Source organism: Gracilinanus agilis, chromosome 5 (assembly GCF_016433145.1).
Source record: "Gracilinanus agilis isolate LMUSP501 chromosome 5, AgileGrace, whole genome shotgun sequence".
NCBI lineage: Eukaryota > Metazoa > Chordata > Mammalia > Didelphimorphia > Didelphidae > Gracilinanus > Gracilinanus agilis.
The window spans coordinates 137373052-137391254 of NC_058134.1; the positions used below are offsets into that span (position 1 = coordinate 137373052).

Sequence of the window (18203 nt, forward strand, 5' to 3'; positions counted from 1 at the left end):
GGAAACTTCACACGTCAATTAGGCACAGGAAGACAGGCTCCTTGCCCGGATGCTGCAGGGGGTGAGGAGATGGAGATGTAGAAAGCACGCACGCACGCTCGAGCTGCTGGCGCCTCCCTTCCTCGCCCACCCAGTCTTTCTCCACGCGCCCCTCCATTGCGCAGGTGCGGCTGTGTTGGGCTGGAGAGGCGGTCCCAGATAGGCGTCCGCTTTGGAAGTCAGGCGGGCTTGGCCAAAGATGGCGGGTTCTCTGGGTTCCCTGGTTGTGGCAGGTGGAGGAGAGAGCAGCGACAGCGAAGAAGACTACTGGGATATAGGGTACATGGATCGGGCGCCTCAGGTAGAGAGAAAGGCCCCAAGTTTTGTTTTCCCTGCAGACGTGCTGTTCTGTCCCCCTGCCCCAACCATGCCCGGGCCAGGGGCGAAGTTTAGCCCCGGCCCAAGCCCAACGCGGGCCCGAGGTCTTGGGAAACCAGTGCCCTAGTGCTGCCCACCCCCGTGATCGGGAACAAAAACACATTTGGGGCCTCACCTGTTGTGCCAGTGCTTGGTTCGGATAAAATGTGGCTTTGGTTATGTGCTTTTAGAAATGCTCCCCATGCCTTTTTGTTGATGTTGGATATGAGAAAAAGTGCCACTCTCTTCTCTCTCCTCTCAACTTGTATGGATAGGAGGATTTAGCTCTGTTTACTATGAATTGTTACTGAATGCCTGAGCATAGCGTTATTTAATTTTGCTAGTTCTAAGAACTTTCTTTTCATCTTGACCATTATAACTCAGGTAAGGATTCGCCTTTTGTAATTAAAAAAGTTTGTGATGAAAAATTTATCATTGGGGGCAGCTGGGTAACTCAGTGGATTGAGAGCCAGGCCTAGAGATTGGGGGGGGGGGGTCCTAGGTTCAAATTTGTCTTCAGACACTTCCCAGCTGTGTGACCCTGGGCAAGTCACTTAACTCGCATTGCCTACCCATACCACTCTTCTACCTTGGAACCAATACACAGTATTGACTCCAAGAGGGAAGGTAAGGGTTTAAAATTTTTTTTTCATCATTCATGATATTTTTGTAATAAAATGTGATAAAATATTTCCTTTTTATTTGTGAAAAGTCTCAAACTAAACAGGATCTTTATTGTGCCCCTATTCTGCACAAAATGGAAAGATGAGTAAGAACCATGTTTTATGTATTTTTTTGTTGTTTAGAGATTGAACTGGATGGCTGCTCATGGTCATTTCCAACTCTTAAAAATGTGTGATTCTTTTTCTTCTTCTTTAGACAATGAAAGGGTCATCAGTAACTGAAGAAAAAGATGAAACCTTTAAAAAAGCTTTGACTTCAGGAGATACTTCACTGGTTGAAGAACTTCTTAATTCTGGTGAGAAAAATGCTATGGCATCAAATTAAATTTTTCTTACAAAATTGTGGCAAGTCAAAAGATTTCAAGATTTTTTGTAATGTAAAATACCTTTCTATAAAGTGTTGATGTGAACCTGATTGCAGAGGGATTTGTTTCATTGGCTCTTCTTAATTTTTTTTCTTTTGCATAATCTTTTCACATTAAAGATTTCTGATCAGTGGTTTCTGAATATATAAATGCACACATATCTAATGTTGAAAATAAAAGTATTGCTACCTATTAAGTTAAGCAGTGTTTTCTTCAACTCGCCTTCTTTCTTGGTTCCTTTGCACTGACTTTATTCAGAAATGTTCATCCTCCTGACATAGATAGACCTCCATCTTATTTTCCTTTCAAGATCTCTACTTCATATCCCACCTATTCCAAGATGCCTCCTAGCTATAATGTCTTTCTTTCTCAGTATATTCTATTCCCTTTGTATAGTTAGATCCCAGTTAGTTCAAATAAATCCTGACATTCCAAATCGTATTTGAAACTTATAATTGTATGTAAAAAAGAGTAATTGATTTCAGTCCAATGAAAATATGCAACAAACATTTTTTAAGTTTTGTTTTATTAATGTAACATAATATCAAAGGCTAAGAAAAATGTATTTCTGATTTAAATTTATTACAAAGTAAGAGTGGTTATAAAGAGCCAAATTTTTTAAATTACTGAACAGTATACCTAAAGAAAAGTCTACATTGATGATATGATAAAAAGATCGTTATCATTTTTAAATATTTTAGCAGCGTAGACTGAACTATCTTTTCTTCATACATATGCTGGTAAGTGTAGAAAGCTTTATCCATGTCTCCAAAAATTTGTAAGATACGTTCTCAAACTTTAAAAAAAATTCCATACCAATAATTTTGTTTACAATAGCAACAACAGACATCAAGGTAGAAATTTTTCTTTACACCTTGGGGTTTCACTTGAGTATTTCTCACCCACTAAATATAATGTTTTCACCTAAAATGAGACAAAATAGAAAGATCCAGGTTATAATTTGTCACTGGTACTACTAGTAGCCTCTAATAGCAAGGATATAAAATCAAGAAATGTGAAATTATTGTTTTAATTTTAATGTTTTTTGATAGATGAAACAGTAGATAATGATTTTATGCATGCACATGACACCTCAAAACAAGTTTTAGATATCAGGGGCATGTATTTAGTGTAATAGAAGGTATAACTAAAATTGTCATTAGTAAATATTGCTCAAGGCCTTTTGTCTAGATTTGGGGCCATTTTTAAAGGGTTTCAAGAAGTTAATATATATTTTAAAGCTTAATTTTGATTGGGTGTTTAGGGATCTAATCTTCTGATGGGTCATACTTGTAACTTAGGGTAGATTAGTCATTGGTAACCTCTCAGCAGTTGTTAGCAAAGAATCAAGTATAGTTTGATATTGAAGGGCATAATTTAAAATCAGCAATGCTTTAAATGTGATATTGTTGTCCTTGTAATGTTTTTCAACATGTGGACTAAAAAAATGTGAAAACTAGTCTTCAAAAACAGTTCTTGTCGTCCATGCTTTCTTATTTGACTGCTGAAGATTGGAAGTGATTGATGATCATAGCCTCTGAGCATAAAAAATTTGAGACCAATAAACAAGCATTGGTTTACATTTAAAACTCCTTGTGGGGTCAGCTGGGTGACTCAGTGGATTGAGAGCCAGGTCTAGAGATGGGAGGTCGTAGGTTCAAATCCTGCCTCAGAGAGGCTTCCTAGCTGTGTGATCCTGGGCAAGTCACTTAACCCCCATTGCCTAGCCTTTACTATTCTTCTGCCTTGGAACCAATACACAGTATTGTGACAAAAGAGAAGCTCAACAAGGTGAGGTGATTTGCCCATGGTCACACAGCTATTAAGTGTCAGAATTGTGATGAAGGTCCAACTTTTTACTTCAAGCTTAGTGCTACATTGTCTTAGTCAAGTCCTATCAATTATTTCTGAGGTTCATCTATTTTTCTCTATTGCCATGATCTTTGTTCACACACAGTATTAATTCTAAGATGGAAGGCAAGGGTTTAAAAAAAACAACAACTTTTTTTGCATTATCTCCCAATAAAAGTATCAGATAAACCTTAGACATTTTAAATCCAACTCAACTTTCTTCTTCCTTAGAAATGGACATTTAGATCTGTCTATAAATATAGCTCATATCCCTGTTGTTATCATTCAGTTGTTTTTCAGTACTGTTCGATTCTTCATGACCACATTTGGGGTTTTCTTGCAAAGTTCCTGGAGTAGTTTGCCATTTCCTTCTCCAATTCATTTTACAGATGAAGAACTGAGGCAAACAGGAGGGTTAAATGACTTGCCCAAGGTCATACAGCTAGTTTCTGAGGCCAGATTTGAATTCAGAGTTTCCCTGACACCTTGCTGCTTCAATTTATACCCTCCCCTTTTTCAGACCTCTAATGAATCCTGGTCAATTTCCATAGCACTTAATAGCTATATCATTCATGCTGTTTTTATCCAATATTATATTGTTATATTTGCTATGCCGAGGACTGATTATAAATCACATGTAGATAGCCAGGGTGGGGCCATAATAGAGGGCCCTGAATACCAGGATGAAAAGCTTGTCCTCAAACTGGTGGATTATGGTGGGGAGGGGAAGGTTGTTTGTTTTTGAGGAAATTGACATATTCAGATGGATTTTTGAGCCCATCAATTGAGATATTCATGCCAACAGTGGATAAAATGCATTTCTGCTTGCTTGATCTGTTCAGCTCTTGTCTATGTCTTCCCATAAGCTTCTCACAGGAATCTGCTCCATTTTCTGGAAGCAGACTTTTCTTCTGACAACAGGAGGAATGAACTAGAAAAATGCCTGTCCATCTGTGATTCCTCCTTACTATGTGACTAGCTCATCTTTTCTTACCAAATAATTGCCAGATGATATCTTTTACTCTTGTTCTTAGGTGTACCTCCTTGATTATGTCACAACCTTCTCCTATCTGCTATTCACTTCTATTTCTCTTTGTTGATATTCAATTTCAATTCTTTAGAAATCATTTCAGCCAGATAGCAGTACTAGGAGAATTTTGATGTTAAAAAGATAGACGTTTGTTTTTATTGGAATCTCAAGATCATTAGTGAAGCTCCCTTATTCATCTTGGGGTCCAGTCCTTCCATCTCTACTGTCAGTCCCAGAGTTTAGAGTTAGGTAGCAATGTTCAAGATGGAATGGGGAGATTAAGAATAGATTTCAGGTAGACTAACCTGAAGATTATTACAGTGATTAGATGTGAAATGAAGAACAAAGGTTGGCACTTGGGAGTTGACATAATTAATTTTTCAGCATCTTGCATTTTTTTCCTATTGGAAGAATATTGGTTTTTGTATCATTACTTTGTGAAATTTTATTTGAATGATGGCATACCAATCTATTATTAGTCAACTGTAAGATCTTACACTAGACTGGCCAGTTGGAAATAGAAACATAAAGTAGTGGGCCATCTTTTCCAAATGTAAGAGTAAATAAATAGGCTATATTTGTATGTATGTGTAACTGTAAATATACTAAACTAGCAATAATGGTTTTTAAAAGTGTATTACATATAATTCAGGTAAAGAATGCATGTGCTTCCATTTATTTTTTGAATCTGATACTCAGTTGAAAAATGTATAAACTTTACTATGCCAGATATAGGATCTATAGCAGACCAGATAAGTGGTATTGAAGATTTATTGACCTGGTCAAACAGAGAGCCAGAATAGCATAGTTCATAGAGAATCTGGTTTAAGTCTTACCTCTTCTATTTATGGGCCAAATGTGACCCACATGGAGAACTCAGTGGGACTACAGATTACAGAGAGGATGCTAATTTGTGTTAGTAGGAAGAGTTTTCTTTATCTTTATACCAATGAAATTACATGCCCAGTGCCTAGATTATAGGTAAAACAGGACAGTCATGACTGTTATTCAGAATAGTATGCTTTTGTTAATAAACTGATATTCTATCCTTTTTTTGAATTTTGTCATGCTATTATTAGTTTATATTCATATTGAGCCCAGTAAATTTCTCAAATTATTTTTATATGAATTTTCTAACCACATTTCCACTATCTCATATTTATGCCATTGAGTGTTTGAACTCAAGTATAGGTTTGTATATCTGTCTCTTTAAATGTGTTTTGAATGTACATACACATTCATTATGAATATACACATATTAATGTTCACATAATATATATGTGTTTATGTATGTGTATATAGATATACATATAATAGATATAGTAGATGGATAAATGCTTGTTGAATTTGCTCTGGCTATTAGGCCCCCAGTTATCTAAAAAGGAAGCAGTTAGACCTGTCAGAACCACACAAGGAGTGTCCAAGGGTCAGTAGTCAGTAAGCATTTATTAAATACTGTGTTCTGGGCACTGTGCTAAGCCCTAGAGATACAAATACCAAAAAAAGGAAGATAGTTCCTATCCACAGGGAGCTTATAATATAATTGGGGGAAAAGCAATACTGAAAATGAATTTTTGATTGTGGGAATAAACCTGACTCTCTGCTATTACAAATGCTAACTTCTACATAATTCTGTGTTAAGACTCTCTAGGACAGTGATGGTGAATCTATGGAATGGGTGCCAAAGATGACACACAGAACTCTTTCTGTGGGCACACAGCCACCCTCCCCTCCAACTCCCCAGTTTGTTACTATTAAGGCAGAAAGACTTGGGCAGAACTGCTCTCCTCCCCATCTCCATCACATCTGATGACATTTTTTCACATTCCTCACTCCTCTGCCCAGCAGCCCAGTGGGAGATGACAGAGGATGGGGTGGGCTGCTCACAAGCTACAGAGCTAGAGGGGAGCAGAGCCCTCAGGCCACTCCCTTCCCCCTCTCTATACTCACTGAGGACATTCTTCATTTCACCCACCCCTCCACCCAGCAGCCTGATGGGAGCTTGACAGTTGTTCTGGGGGTGGTGTAAGGGTGGGCCTGGCACTCCATCTCTAAAAGATTCACCATTACTGCTCTAGGAAGTTGGGGAGAGCTGCATATATATGCCTGTATCATAACTGACTGTGTAATATTTTCAATTTTCTTCTAAAATATTTAGGTATTTCTTGGAAAAACTAGTTTTGTTTTAATAAGCATATTTAATAAAAAAAAAACCATTTAAGTACTTACCTAAGGAAAAATGCTGTGCTAAGTGCTAGGGATTAGAAAAATAAGACAGTCCTTATTTTCAATGAACCTAGACTAAAATTAAAGAAGATAGTATAGGCAGAAGAGTTCTGCTACAGTGTGAATAGAAAAGTCAGGTGGCCCTATGGGTTTAGCTACAAAAATAATATTGATGCCCAAAAGTCCTCAGGATTTTAGGTGTCCTACTCCATAGGAGTGCTTGTTGTTCCCAGAAACTGGTAGCTTTATGTAGGATCTTTTTGATTACAAGCACATAGAACATTTGGCTATCTGAGTCCAGTTAAGCAATTTTGTTTGAAACAGATCTTTAATGGGGATCAACAAGTAAAAAAATTGGGGAGAAATTCTAGCTCAGGTGCAAATTCTCAAAGATAGTGTGACATATTACCAAAGAACTATAAATAAATGGTATAAAAGATGTTATTAGATATATAAGTGGAAATGGAATTTTAGGCCAATCATGCAGCAAGAGATAACCGGATTGCATTGTACTCTATTTGGTATAAACTATCTGGAAGATCCCTTGCATGTTGACTGGTTTCTCTTTAGAGAATTTATGGAAAGTCATGTACAAAAGTTGCATAGACTTAATTAGATTGCAGATCAGATCACTAGAAGAGGGTGTCACATGAGAGAAATCACTCAACCAAAGTATTTTGTAGTGGGTGAAGCATAAACATAACCAATAATTGAAGTGGAAATAACATGGATATAAGGTGTGATAGAAAGAAAGGAAGGCAGAAAGGAGCAAGTCAGGTATAAGCATGACTTCTTCAAAGCAAAAGAAAAGAGGTAGTGGAGAAAGATGTTGGATCAAATGCTTTCTGGTAGCCACCTATTGGTATTCTTGGGCCAAGTAGCTTTGAACATGGTTAGAATAAAGTGTAGGGGATTGGGGGGATGGAATGGGTGCAGAATAGCCACAAGGTGGAGAAGAGAAGAGACTTTGCTCCAGCAGTTTCATGAGATAATAGATTTAGAGCTGGAAGAGACCTTTTGAGTTGAAAAATGAGGCACAGAAAATTGAAATAAGTAAATGCTTAGTCAAAGGAATGATTGGAATTTGAATCCAAGTTTTCTAAAGTCAAATCTAGCAGTCTTTTGCCAGTATCTTTGTGTGTAATAGAATAATAATAATATAATGGAAAGTTGAAAGTTGGGTGTTTTTATCCTATAAAGTTCCTTATATAATTTAATTATTTTCATATCATGTTACTTGCTAATAAAATTTATAAAATATATTTTTATAGACTCCTTTAGAATTCTTGTATAGTAGTCTAACAGATATTCTCTCTCCTCCTTCATGAAGTTAGTCACAGAGGGCTTGTAATATAATAAATATATGCCTTCACTTAATACGCATGTCTTAAATCCATATGTGTTTTGGTTAAAATATATTTTAGCCATAATGATAGAGCCTTTGAATTCGAGAGCTTATAGGAACCCTAAATATCATCTAATTCATCTCTCTGGTAAGAAATTGAAGCTTCCCAAATTTGTACATTGTTTGAAGTCACAACAATAATGACAAAGCAGAACTAGAACCTTTTAATCTTCTCTCTAAAAAGAGAAGTGCATTTCACAGTCTCTGAAGGTTTTTTAAAAGTTCTTTTTAATTCCAGGGCATATTCTTATGTTTACAGGAATGAATGTGGAATCCAACTTTCATTTTGGATGGACTCCTCTTATGTATGCTGCTAATATTGCTAATGTGGAGTTGGTGCGTATCTTGTTGGACAGAGGGGCTAATGCAAGCTTTGATAAGGGTAAGATATTTAAGAATTAACACATAAATTTTATTCTTAATATATGTAATTTGGATGAATACCAATTAACACACTATTATCAAAAAATAATTTCATCTGAGTAGTGTTTTAAGTGCCAACCAAAATTCATTTTGAAATAATAAACAATTTGAAACTTTCTATTAACAAGGATCATTTTACAACCCAACTTTTTTGTTCATTTATTAAAAATAAGTAAAACTAAATCCATTTCCACTGACCCATTGAAAGCCATCACATACACAAAAATATTTGTAGTGGCACTTTTTGTTGCTACAAAGGGCTGGAAACAAAAATAGATGTCATTTGATTTTGAAATGTCTAAACAAATTGTGGAACATGAATATTATTGCATTATAATAAATGATGAAAATGAAGAATATATTGAAGCATGGGAAGATTTAAATCAACTGATGCAAAGTGAAGTAGGAGGAATCAAAAGAACCATAAATGATAGCTAACCAATGTAAATGGAAAGAAAAGTAGTCCAAAAAACCCTCTAAAAATTAATGTTATATTAATTATGATGACCAAGTTTGGTCCTTAAGAAGAATTAAGAAAACATCTTTTCTTTTCAGAGATAGAGTATAGTGGATATAAATCAATTAAGCAACAAGCATTAAGCACCAATATGGACCAGAGTGGTTACATTGCATATATTGTCATAATTTATTGACATTTTGGTTCATTATCCTGAACTGCCTTGTTTTTGCCTTAATTTTTTCAGTAGGGGATTTGGGGGAAAGAAACATAAAAATTGAAGTGATCTAATTTTTGTTTTAACTTCCAACTAAAGAATTGTTGTTGTTTGGTCGTTTAGTTATGTCCAACTCTGGGTGACCCCATGGACCATAGCACACCAGACCCTTCTATCTTCCACTATCTCTCAAAATCTGGCCAAGTTCATGTTCATTGTTTCCGTGACATTTATCTATCTATCTCATCCTCTACCTTTCCTTTCTCTTTTGCCTTTAATCTTTCCCAACATTGGGGCTTTTCCAAGGAGTCTTGTCTTCTCATTATGTGGCTGGTATTTAAACTTCAGCTTCAGTATTTAGCCTTCTAGTGAATAGTATGGATTAATTTCTTTAAGTATTGACTGATTTGAACTCCCTGCTGTCCAAGGGACTCTCAAAAGTCTTCTCCAGTACAACAATTCAAAAACATTGATTGAGCTCAGCTTTCCTTTTAGTCCAGATCTCACAGCTATACAGTCTTACTGGAAAAACCACTGTATTGTATCCTACTCATTGTATTCGTCAGATTAGGAATAATGTCGTGAGGCTGGATGAAGCATTTTGGGGGGCCTCATCTCTCCCCGCGGGCTGTAGTTTGCCCACCATCACCAGCTTAGGGTATTTTAGCTAGATGATATTTTATGTCTCTTTCCTAAATTTATTACTTTATCTCCATTTTGATTAAAATGTAATTGTTAAGAGTGACTAACAGACTTGTGAGTTGAGTTAATTTTATAAATGGGACCACAATATTTTTAAATTAATATTACATTTAATGTTTTACTTTCATTATTACAAGTACAACCATGCTACACCTTAACCCCATTCAGTCAACTCCAGTGGCTCTCTTTTGCCTCCAGGATCAAATATAAATTCCTCTTTTTGGCTTTTAAAGTGCCTTAAGCCACTTTCTACCTTTTAAGTCTTCTTACAAAGTACTCTTTGATCCAGTAACATTGGCTTTCTTACTTTAACTTGAGCTAGACATTCCCATCTCCCAACTTCAGACATTTTTACCGTTTGTCCCCTGTATACCAAGAATACTCTCTTTCTTCATCTCCAAATCCTCTTACCTTCTCTGGCTCCTTTCATATCTCAAATAGTGTTCCAACTTCTTAAACAAGCCTTTCCTAGGGAGAAGCTAGTTAGGTATTGAGAGCCAGGCCTACAGAAAGGATATCATGGATTCAAATCTGTCCTTAGACATTTCCTAACTGTGTGACTTTGAGCAAGTCACTTAACCACCATTGCCTAACCCATACCATTCTTCTGCCTTGAAACCCAATACACAGTATTACGGAAAGTAAGGGTTTAAAAAAAATTTTTTTTAAAGAAGTCTTTCCCAGTCTGCCTTAATATTAGTGCCTGGCTTCTAATGTACAAATATTTTCAATGTTGTTGTAATTATTCTATTATCAGCTCCTTTAAGGCAGGGAGAGTCTTGTGTCTTTGTGTGCTTAGGACTTCGCACATTGCCTGGCACATAATAGGTACTTATAAATACTTGTTAATTGACCAACTTGAAGACAAGACTCCTTTTTTGTTTTTAAAAATCTGTTAATCATTCAGCATGGTGCCTTGAACATAAAAAATGATTAATATGTTTGTTTAATAGATATTTTAATTTAATTAATTTTTTAAAGTGAATGTAAAGTAATTATTTTAAGAGCTGCCTGAAATTTAAATGTACTTCTTAAAGGACTTGAGTTTTGAGAAAATTTTGACTTGTTAGTAACATGACATCATGGAAAAAGCCCTGAACTTTGAGCTAGGACACTTGAGCTCTAGATTAATTAGAGGTGCCTTCTAAATAAAAAATTCTGTGAATTTAAGGTCGTTGTCCACATCTTAAAAATAAGCTGCAGTTCTATAATTTAATGACAACTTCAAACTTACTTCTTTCTTATTTTTTCCTATGGGGGTAAGTAAAAGAAAAATCAGTTAAACTATAAATGCTACTGTCCTCTTTTGTTAGTGTTAGAGGAGGAGCTATATTTTAGATTCTTCTTCTTGTACTTTGAATTCAGGAAATATGTAAGAAAATAAAGGACAACCAGCATGAGTCAGGAGGAAACAGTACAAGAAGTCCATAATTATGTCTGCTCACATCATGAAAATCCATATATAATGTGAACCATCATCCTCTCCAGGGACCTATCTTCTTACATAAATTGCCACGATTGTCTTCTTTTCTACTATTAGGGATGCCCAGGGTCCCCATTCCTTCCCATTTTTCAGGTACTTGAACATTAGTATATCTACTTCTGTATTATTCCCTGTTTCACAAATGAGGAAGAATGGAATTCTCATACCTGGTGCCCAAACTGTATCTTAGAAATCTTCTAGAACAAGAGATCTAATTGAGTTTTTAGGTAGAAACACTGTAAAAAAAATCAAGTCCTATAATGCAACTATAAGGAGGTTTTGGCTATATTATAAGCTTTTTTATGGAATATTTATTATATGGCTTTTTATGAAATATCCTAGGAACCTGACCCCAATTTCAAACAGTCACAGTATGTTAGTGCTATAAAGGACCTCTTGGACATTTAGTCCAACATCTTCATTCTATAGAAAAATAACTTGACTAGTATATGGTAACAAGAGAATCAGGACTCAAATACAGGTCTTATCACTCCAAAATCCAGAGCTAGTTATATTGTACAACATTGTTTTGAAAACTATTTTGAGTTCTAGAAACTGATGGACAGACAAATTTTTGGAACATAATTTACTTGGCAACTATGTATAATGTATTATAGTTTTCTAACAGAGAGAGCAGGACCAGACCTGCAATTTTATCTATGGGAGGACTTTGGGGATAGAAACTCCCTCTCTGTGTAAATGAGCCGTTCATTTGAAATATGTAGCCTGAGAAAGTTAACACTTGTCCATAGTTGTTTACTGGTATATGTCATACAGGACTCTGAAATTCCTAACTAAAACTGACTCGTTATTCTCATTGTTATGTGCTATTAAAACAATTAGTGTATTTTTTTCTTAATATGTGGATTTTTTCCCCTTTAGATCAGTATACTATTTTGATGGCTGCATGTTCTGCACGTGCTTCAGAGGGTCAGATTTTAAAGAGTGTAGAATTGCTACTTTCAAGAAATGCTAACCCAAATGTTGCTTGCAGGTAAGGGAAAATTTTGAACTATTAATAAAAACTAAGCCTTTTTTTCTTCACTTTTATTCATCTTTAGAACAATTGTCAACCTAGCCTCTACTCTTTATCATGAATAAATACATATTTTCTTCACAAAAATTATGATTTTAAAGTTCCTAATGTTTGTATCAAAAGTAATGCATGGTGGTGGCAGTCTTTTGTTTTTTCCTTTTCAGAGATAACTCTTAAAGATGTGAGAGAGTGATGACAAGAAAAAGCTGCCCATATATTTTATATGAACCACATACCTGAAGGGATAACAATTCATCTCTGGCAAAGCCTTTTTATGTGTCTTTCAGCCTCAACTAATTCAAATTCTGGTCAGCTGAGCAAGTTGCACAAAAGCCATAAATTCCCATCATGAATTGTAAACACCTTCATCAACCAATCACATGTCAATAGTAATGAAAATTGATTTGATTTCTTGAGTTCATTCTAAAAATTCTGCTATTACCCTTGTTTCATATTTGTTTTTTCACTCTTTCAGTTACTATTGTGAAAGATAATGTATGACAGTATGCATAATGGATTGAAGTGAACAGGCATTCACAAAATTAAATACATTCACCCAATAAATATTTATTAAACTCCTAGTTAGTGCAATATCTTGGGTTATATTTTTATGTTTACTATTTCTAGAGATTGCTTTGAATTTGGGAGGCTCCATAGTAGCACGCAGCATCTTAGCCATCCTCTCTGGAAAAATCTATTCTATAATCTAAAGGCTAGGCTAGTAGAATTGATTTGACTTTTTTTCCCCTATGATCTTTTGAAATTAATCTCATTAAATATCCTTACTTCCTCACACTTGTTGATGGGTAGTATCTTTGGTTAATATGATCTGTACTTCAGTCCCTTCTTAACAACATCATTCCAGTACCCAAGTCTTTGGTCCCAGTCCATTCCATCTCCTGTAGCAGATTGCTTTTTTAAATGATCTCTCTTTTTCTAATTTTGAACCTCTAATTATCCACTGATTTCCTTCCTTCTGCTTTCATACATATTCATATCACCATCATCTTTAAAAAGGGCTTCACTTGGCCCCACTATGCCTTTAGGCTTATCTACCTAGAAAAAGTAGCCTACAATTATTGCTTCCACTTTGTACCCCTTTTTTCTAAATTTTCTTTTTTTATTATGTACTTAAAAAAAGGTATCAAATATAATTAATTAGCAAGTATTTACTAAGTGCTAACAATATACCAAGTGCTGATAGAGCACAGAGACAAAAATGAATAAACAAAAGAGAGGTATATATGAAACTGATCATCTGTAAATTTCTACTAATTTATCCTCTTGACCCCCGTAGAGCCATCTCTTCTAACAAATAAAGTCAAGTGATCTAAATCAACACTTTAAGTGTAACAAAAAATTTCTTTCATATCACCTCTGCTGAGAAGCAGGAGCCAAATTTTACCAAGTAAGGCCTCATCACTAGATTAAAGTTCTGAAATTTTTTAAAATCAGATTAACTAATGGTTTTTCTATTTTATTATTTGTTTTTCAAGAAACCAGCTCCTAATATTGTTCATTAATTTAACAGGGGGGTTTGCTTTCATTTTTGTTAATGTCTTCTTCAATTTTTCAGTATTTCTGCTTTGAGAGTATTAAAATTGTTGGCTTTCAAATTATTTTTCTCATTGCACATCCAATTAATCTATCAGCACTTTCTCTCTTACTGATGAAAGTGTTGAACTATATCCCCAAATTTTGCTGTTTTCTCATTGTTGTAATTATCTTTAATGAAATTATTGATTATTTTCATGATCTGTTCTTTGGCCTTTAGTCTCTGATTACTTTTAATATTTGCTTCAAAGGCCTTTTATTGAATATATTTTATTGCATTATGATCAGTAAAAAATACATTTAATAGTTCTGGTTTGCTATCTTTATGATGTGTTCTTTACCCTAATACATGGTCAGTGTTTCTTAAGGTGCCATACAGAGATAAAGTATAGTTTTCTATTCTCATTCAATAATTTCCAGAAATCTATCACATCCAGCTATTCTAAAATTCTATTAAGGGACAACTATGTGATTTAGTAGACAAAGAGCCAGACTTGGAGATGGGAGGTCCTAGATTCAAACTGGCCTTGGAATACTTCCTAGCTATGTGACCCTGGGCAAGTCACTTATCCCAGTTGCTCAGCTGTTAACAGCTCTTCTGCCTTGAGGATTTTTTGCAGGAGAAGATATGTGGATTCTTTTCATTTCTATTTTACCCTCTTGTTCAAGAATGTCTGGGCAGTTTTCTTTGATAATCTCATTTTAGTATGAGGTCTAGGCTTTTTTTTTTAAATCATGACTTTCAGGTAGTCCAATAATTCTTAAATTGTCTTTTCTGAATCTATTTTCCAGGTCAGATTTTTTATGAGATATTTCATATTTTCTTTTTTTTTCATTCTTTAGATTTTGTTTTATTGTTTCTTGATGTCTCATGCAGTCATTAGCTTCTATTTGCCCAGTTCTAATTTTTAAAGAATGAATTTGTTCGATGACCTTTTGGTCCTTCTTTTCCATTTAGTCCATTCTACTTTTCATAAGTTTTCTAGCAAGGCTTTTAGCTTATCCACATTACAGAAAATTCTTGCTGATGATTTTAGATAGATACTGCTTACCATTTTAAAAATAGATCCATTAATTTCCCATATTTTCTAATATTTTAATAGGAACAAATGATGTATTTTTCAAAAGCTTTTTCTGCGTCTTCTAAGAAAAGCACATGATTTTTGTTGGCTTATGTTATGGTTGTAGTGAATTATGCTATTAGTTTGCCTAATATGGAGTCAGGCCTGCGTTCCTGGTGTAAAACCCACCTGGTCATAGTGAATGATTTTTGTGATAAATTGCTGTAGTCCCCTTCCTAGTATTTAAATTTCTACATCAATATATATATAAGTGAAATTGGTCTACAACTTTCTTTACTTTTGCCTTTCCTGGTTTAAGTATCAGTAACATGTTTGTGTCATAAAATGAATTTGGTAGGACTCCTTCTTTACCTGTTTTTCCAGATAGTTTATATAGTATTGGAATTAATTGTTATTTAACTTTTTGGTAGAATTCACTTGTAAATCCTTTTAGTCCTGGGAATTTCTTATTGGGGAGTTCATTTATAGCTTGTTCAATTTCTTTTTCTGAGATTATTAAAGTATTCTACTTCCACTTCTATTAAGTTACACAGTTTATAGTTTTGTAAATATTTCAATTAGATTGTCAGTTTTATTGGCAGATAGTTGGGTAAAATAACTGCTAATAATTGCTTTAATTTTCTCTTCATTAGTGGTGAATTTACTGTTCTCATTTTTGATAATTATAATTTTGTTTTCTTCTTTTTAATCAAATTATCCTGTGGTTTTTCTGTTTTATTGTTGTTGGTTTTTTTCATAAAACCAACTTCTTGCTTTATGTATTAGTACAATGATTTTCTCACTTATAATTTTATTAATCTCTCTCCTTTGACTTTCAGGATTTCCAGTTCAGAATTGGGGATTTTTTTATTTTAATTTTTTAATTTTGAATATTTTCCCATAGTTACATGTTTCATGTTCTTCCCCTCTCTCCCAACCCTCCCCCCCCCAGCTAATTCTGATGAGAATGACTTTTAAGCGTTGCCCTCTACCCCTTCGTAAAACCTTTTCTTTACCAGCCTCTTTTATGTGAGATCATGCTCCTCATTGTTCTTCTCCCTCCCCCCTTCTCTCAGTTCATCCCTCTTTTTCATCCCTCAGTTTTGTTTTTTTTAAATCATCGCCTCATTGTCATCTAGTTGTTTGGAGGGGAATTTAGGAGAGCTTAGTTGAGCACTTCTCTACTCCACCATCTCCACCTCCTGGTTTAGATCCTCTTTCAAGAATGTATAGAGGGGCAGCTGGGTAGCTCAGTGGATTGAGAGTCAGGCCTAGAGATGGGAGGTCCTAGGTTCAAATCCGGCCTCAGACACTTCCCAGCTGTGTGACCCTGGGCAAGTCACCTGACCCCCATTGCCCACCCTTACCACTTTTCTACCTATGAGCCAATACATAGAAGTTAAGGGTTTTTTTTTAAAAAAGAATGTATAGAAAGGTAAATTAGATGATCTTATAGCTTGATAAGTATGGTGAGTTTACAGTCTTCCCTTGTGTAGAAAGTGTCCACATTTGAACATATAGATTCAGTGATGCCTTCAATCATTATTGAGGTGTATGGGACTATTTATCCACTATGTTAAGTTTTCTAAACTACTAGAGTTCTAAACTACTAGAGTTTTAATTAGCATCCAGTTTTATTTCTTTTCTGTCTTTTCCAGTGTCACTTGTGGTTTCTTCTTCTTGTCATTTTTCTGTTTCTACTTCTAATCTTATGGGTAACCATATACTCAAGCTTGTTAAATTTTTATGTTAAATATAACAAATAGACTTTATTATAGTCCTGAATACTTTTCCTATATTGAACAACCTATATGAGCTTTGTGGCAGGTGTTTCAAATTCTCAAAAGGCTTTTCCTTTGATTTCTGGATTTTAGCAGTATTCTAGAGAAGTGAAGTTATCTGGCATTCCTGTATTGTGTAGTGATTTCTTATGTCAAAAGATTATTATCAGTTCATCTAATTTACATGGAGTAAGGTAATAATAATAAAAATATAAGATAAACTTTTATAAAATTAACTAACTGTTCTTTAAAGGAAGGGAGTCACCCTGTCCAACCTCTGAAGAAATTTTGAGGAAAACCTTCCCCTTCAAAAAATAGCCCAAAGTAGAGTTTAGATAGTGAATAAGTTTGCTCATTGTTCCATGGATAGGCATTTCTTAATTGTGAGAGGTAGCATGGTGTAGTTCAGTGTCAAAAATACCTCCATTATGTTGGTAAATTCTAAGTGAGGGATTTATAGAAAACTATGAACTAGCTTAAGAAGTACAAGAGGATTTCCATTTGTTCCAATGGAAGGAGTATCTGGCACCCCATCAGAGTATAAATGTAATAGCTTGGAGCTAGTCAGAAGCCATAGAGACAATTCATAGCCTGATCATTTTGGGGCTATGTAGCTTTGTACTTTTATTCAGCTTCTTTGAACCTCAGTTCCCTCTGCCAAATGAGGATGATACTGCTTGTATAAATATAAAATTATCATAAAAGCCAAATGTGATAGTATAAGTAAAGAATTTGTCATTTTTATATGAGCTTTTGTTCTCCTTTCTTAGGAAATTGTATATCTTGCAGAATTGAATTGAAAATTTGTTTTGCAATGTCCTGATCTGTCTTGCATACAAATTTGCTTATTAAAATTTTTCCCAAATTATGTCTATACAATTTTTAGTATTTGTTTTCAGATATTTTTCAACCTATGTTTTTTCCCTCCCATGCTTCCCCAAGAAGACAGATAATATGATACAGTTTATACATATATTATCATATCATATATATTTCCCTATTCATCATGTTGTAAAACAAGACATATTGTTTACACTAGAAAAAAATTCATGGAGAAAAAAAAAGTAAAGAATGGTATGTTTCAATCTGCATTCAGACTCTTACTGTTCTTTCTGTGGCAGTGAAGATCTTTTTTTGTCATAAGTCCCTTGGAGTTGTCCCTGCCTTATTGATATTAGTTAATTCATTCACAATTGATCATCATATATTTTTGTTGTTACTGTGTATTTAACCTTTTCCTGGTTCTGTTCACTTCACTTTGCATCACTTCATATCTTGTTTGACATTTCTTATGTCACAATAGTATTCTATTACAATTATATACTACAACTTGTTTGGCCATTCCCCAATTGATGGACAACCCTTCAGTTTCCAGTTCTCTGCTACCACAAAAAGAACAGCTATAAATATTTATAGAACTTTTGTCAATTATATAAAAATATGTACCATTTTCCAATTGATAAATGGTCAAAAGATATGAATCAAAAGATTTTAGTTGAAGAAACTCTTTAAATCATTATTGATTAGAGAAAT

At 34.7% G+C, this 18203-nt stretch overlaps 1 protein-coding gene across 1 annotated transcript in view; it reads left to right on the top strand.

The window, feature by feature from the left end:
* Positions 1-238: 238 nt before the first annotated feature.
* ASZ1 (ankyrin repeat, SAM and basic leucine zipper domain containing 1) overlaps positions 239-18203 on the top strand; it is a 63004-nt gene continuing 45039 nt past the window's right edge. The window contains exons 1-4 of the mRNA XM_044679488.1: positions 239-340; positions 1276-1375; positions 8216-8338; positions 12121-12232. Of these exons, the coding sequence (XP_044535423.1) occupies positions 239-340; positions 1276-1375; positions 8216-8338; positions 12121-12232 (437 nt within the window). The remainder of the gene's footprint in view (positions 341-1275; positions 1376-8215; positions 8339-12120; positions 12233-18203) is intronic.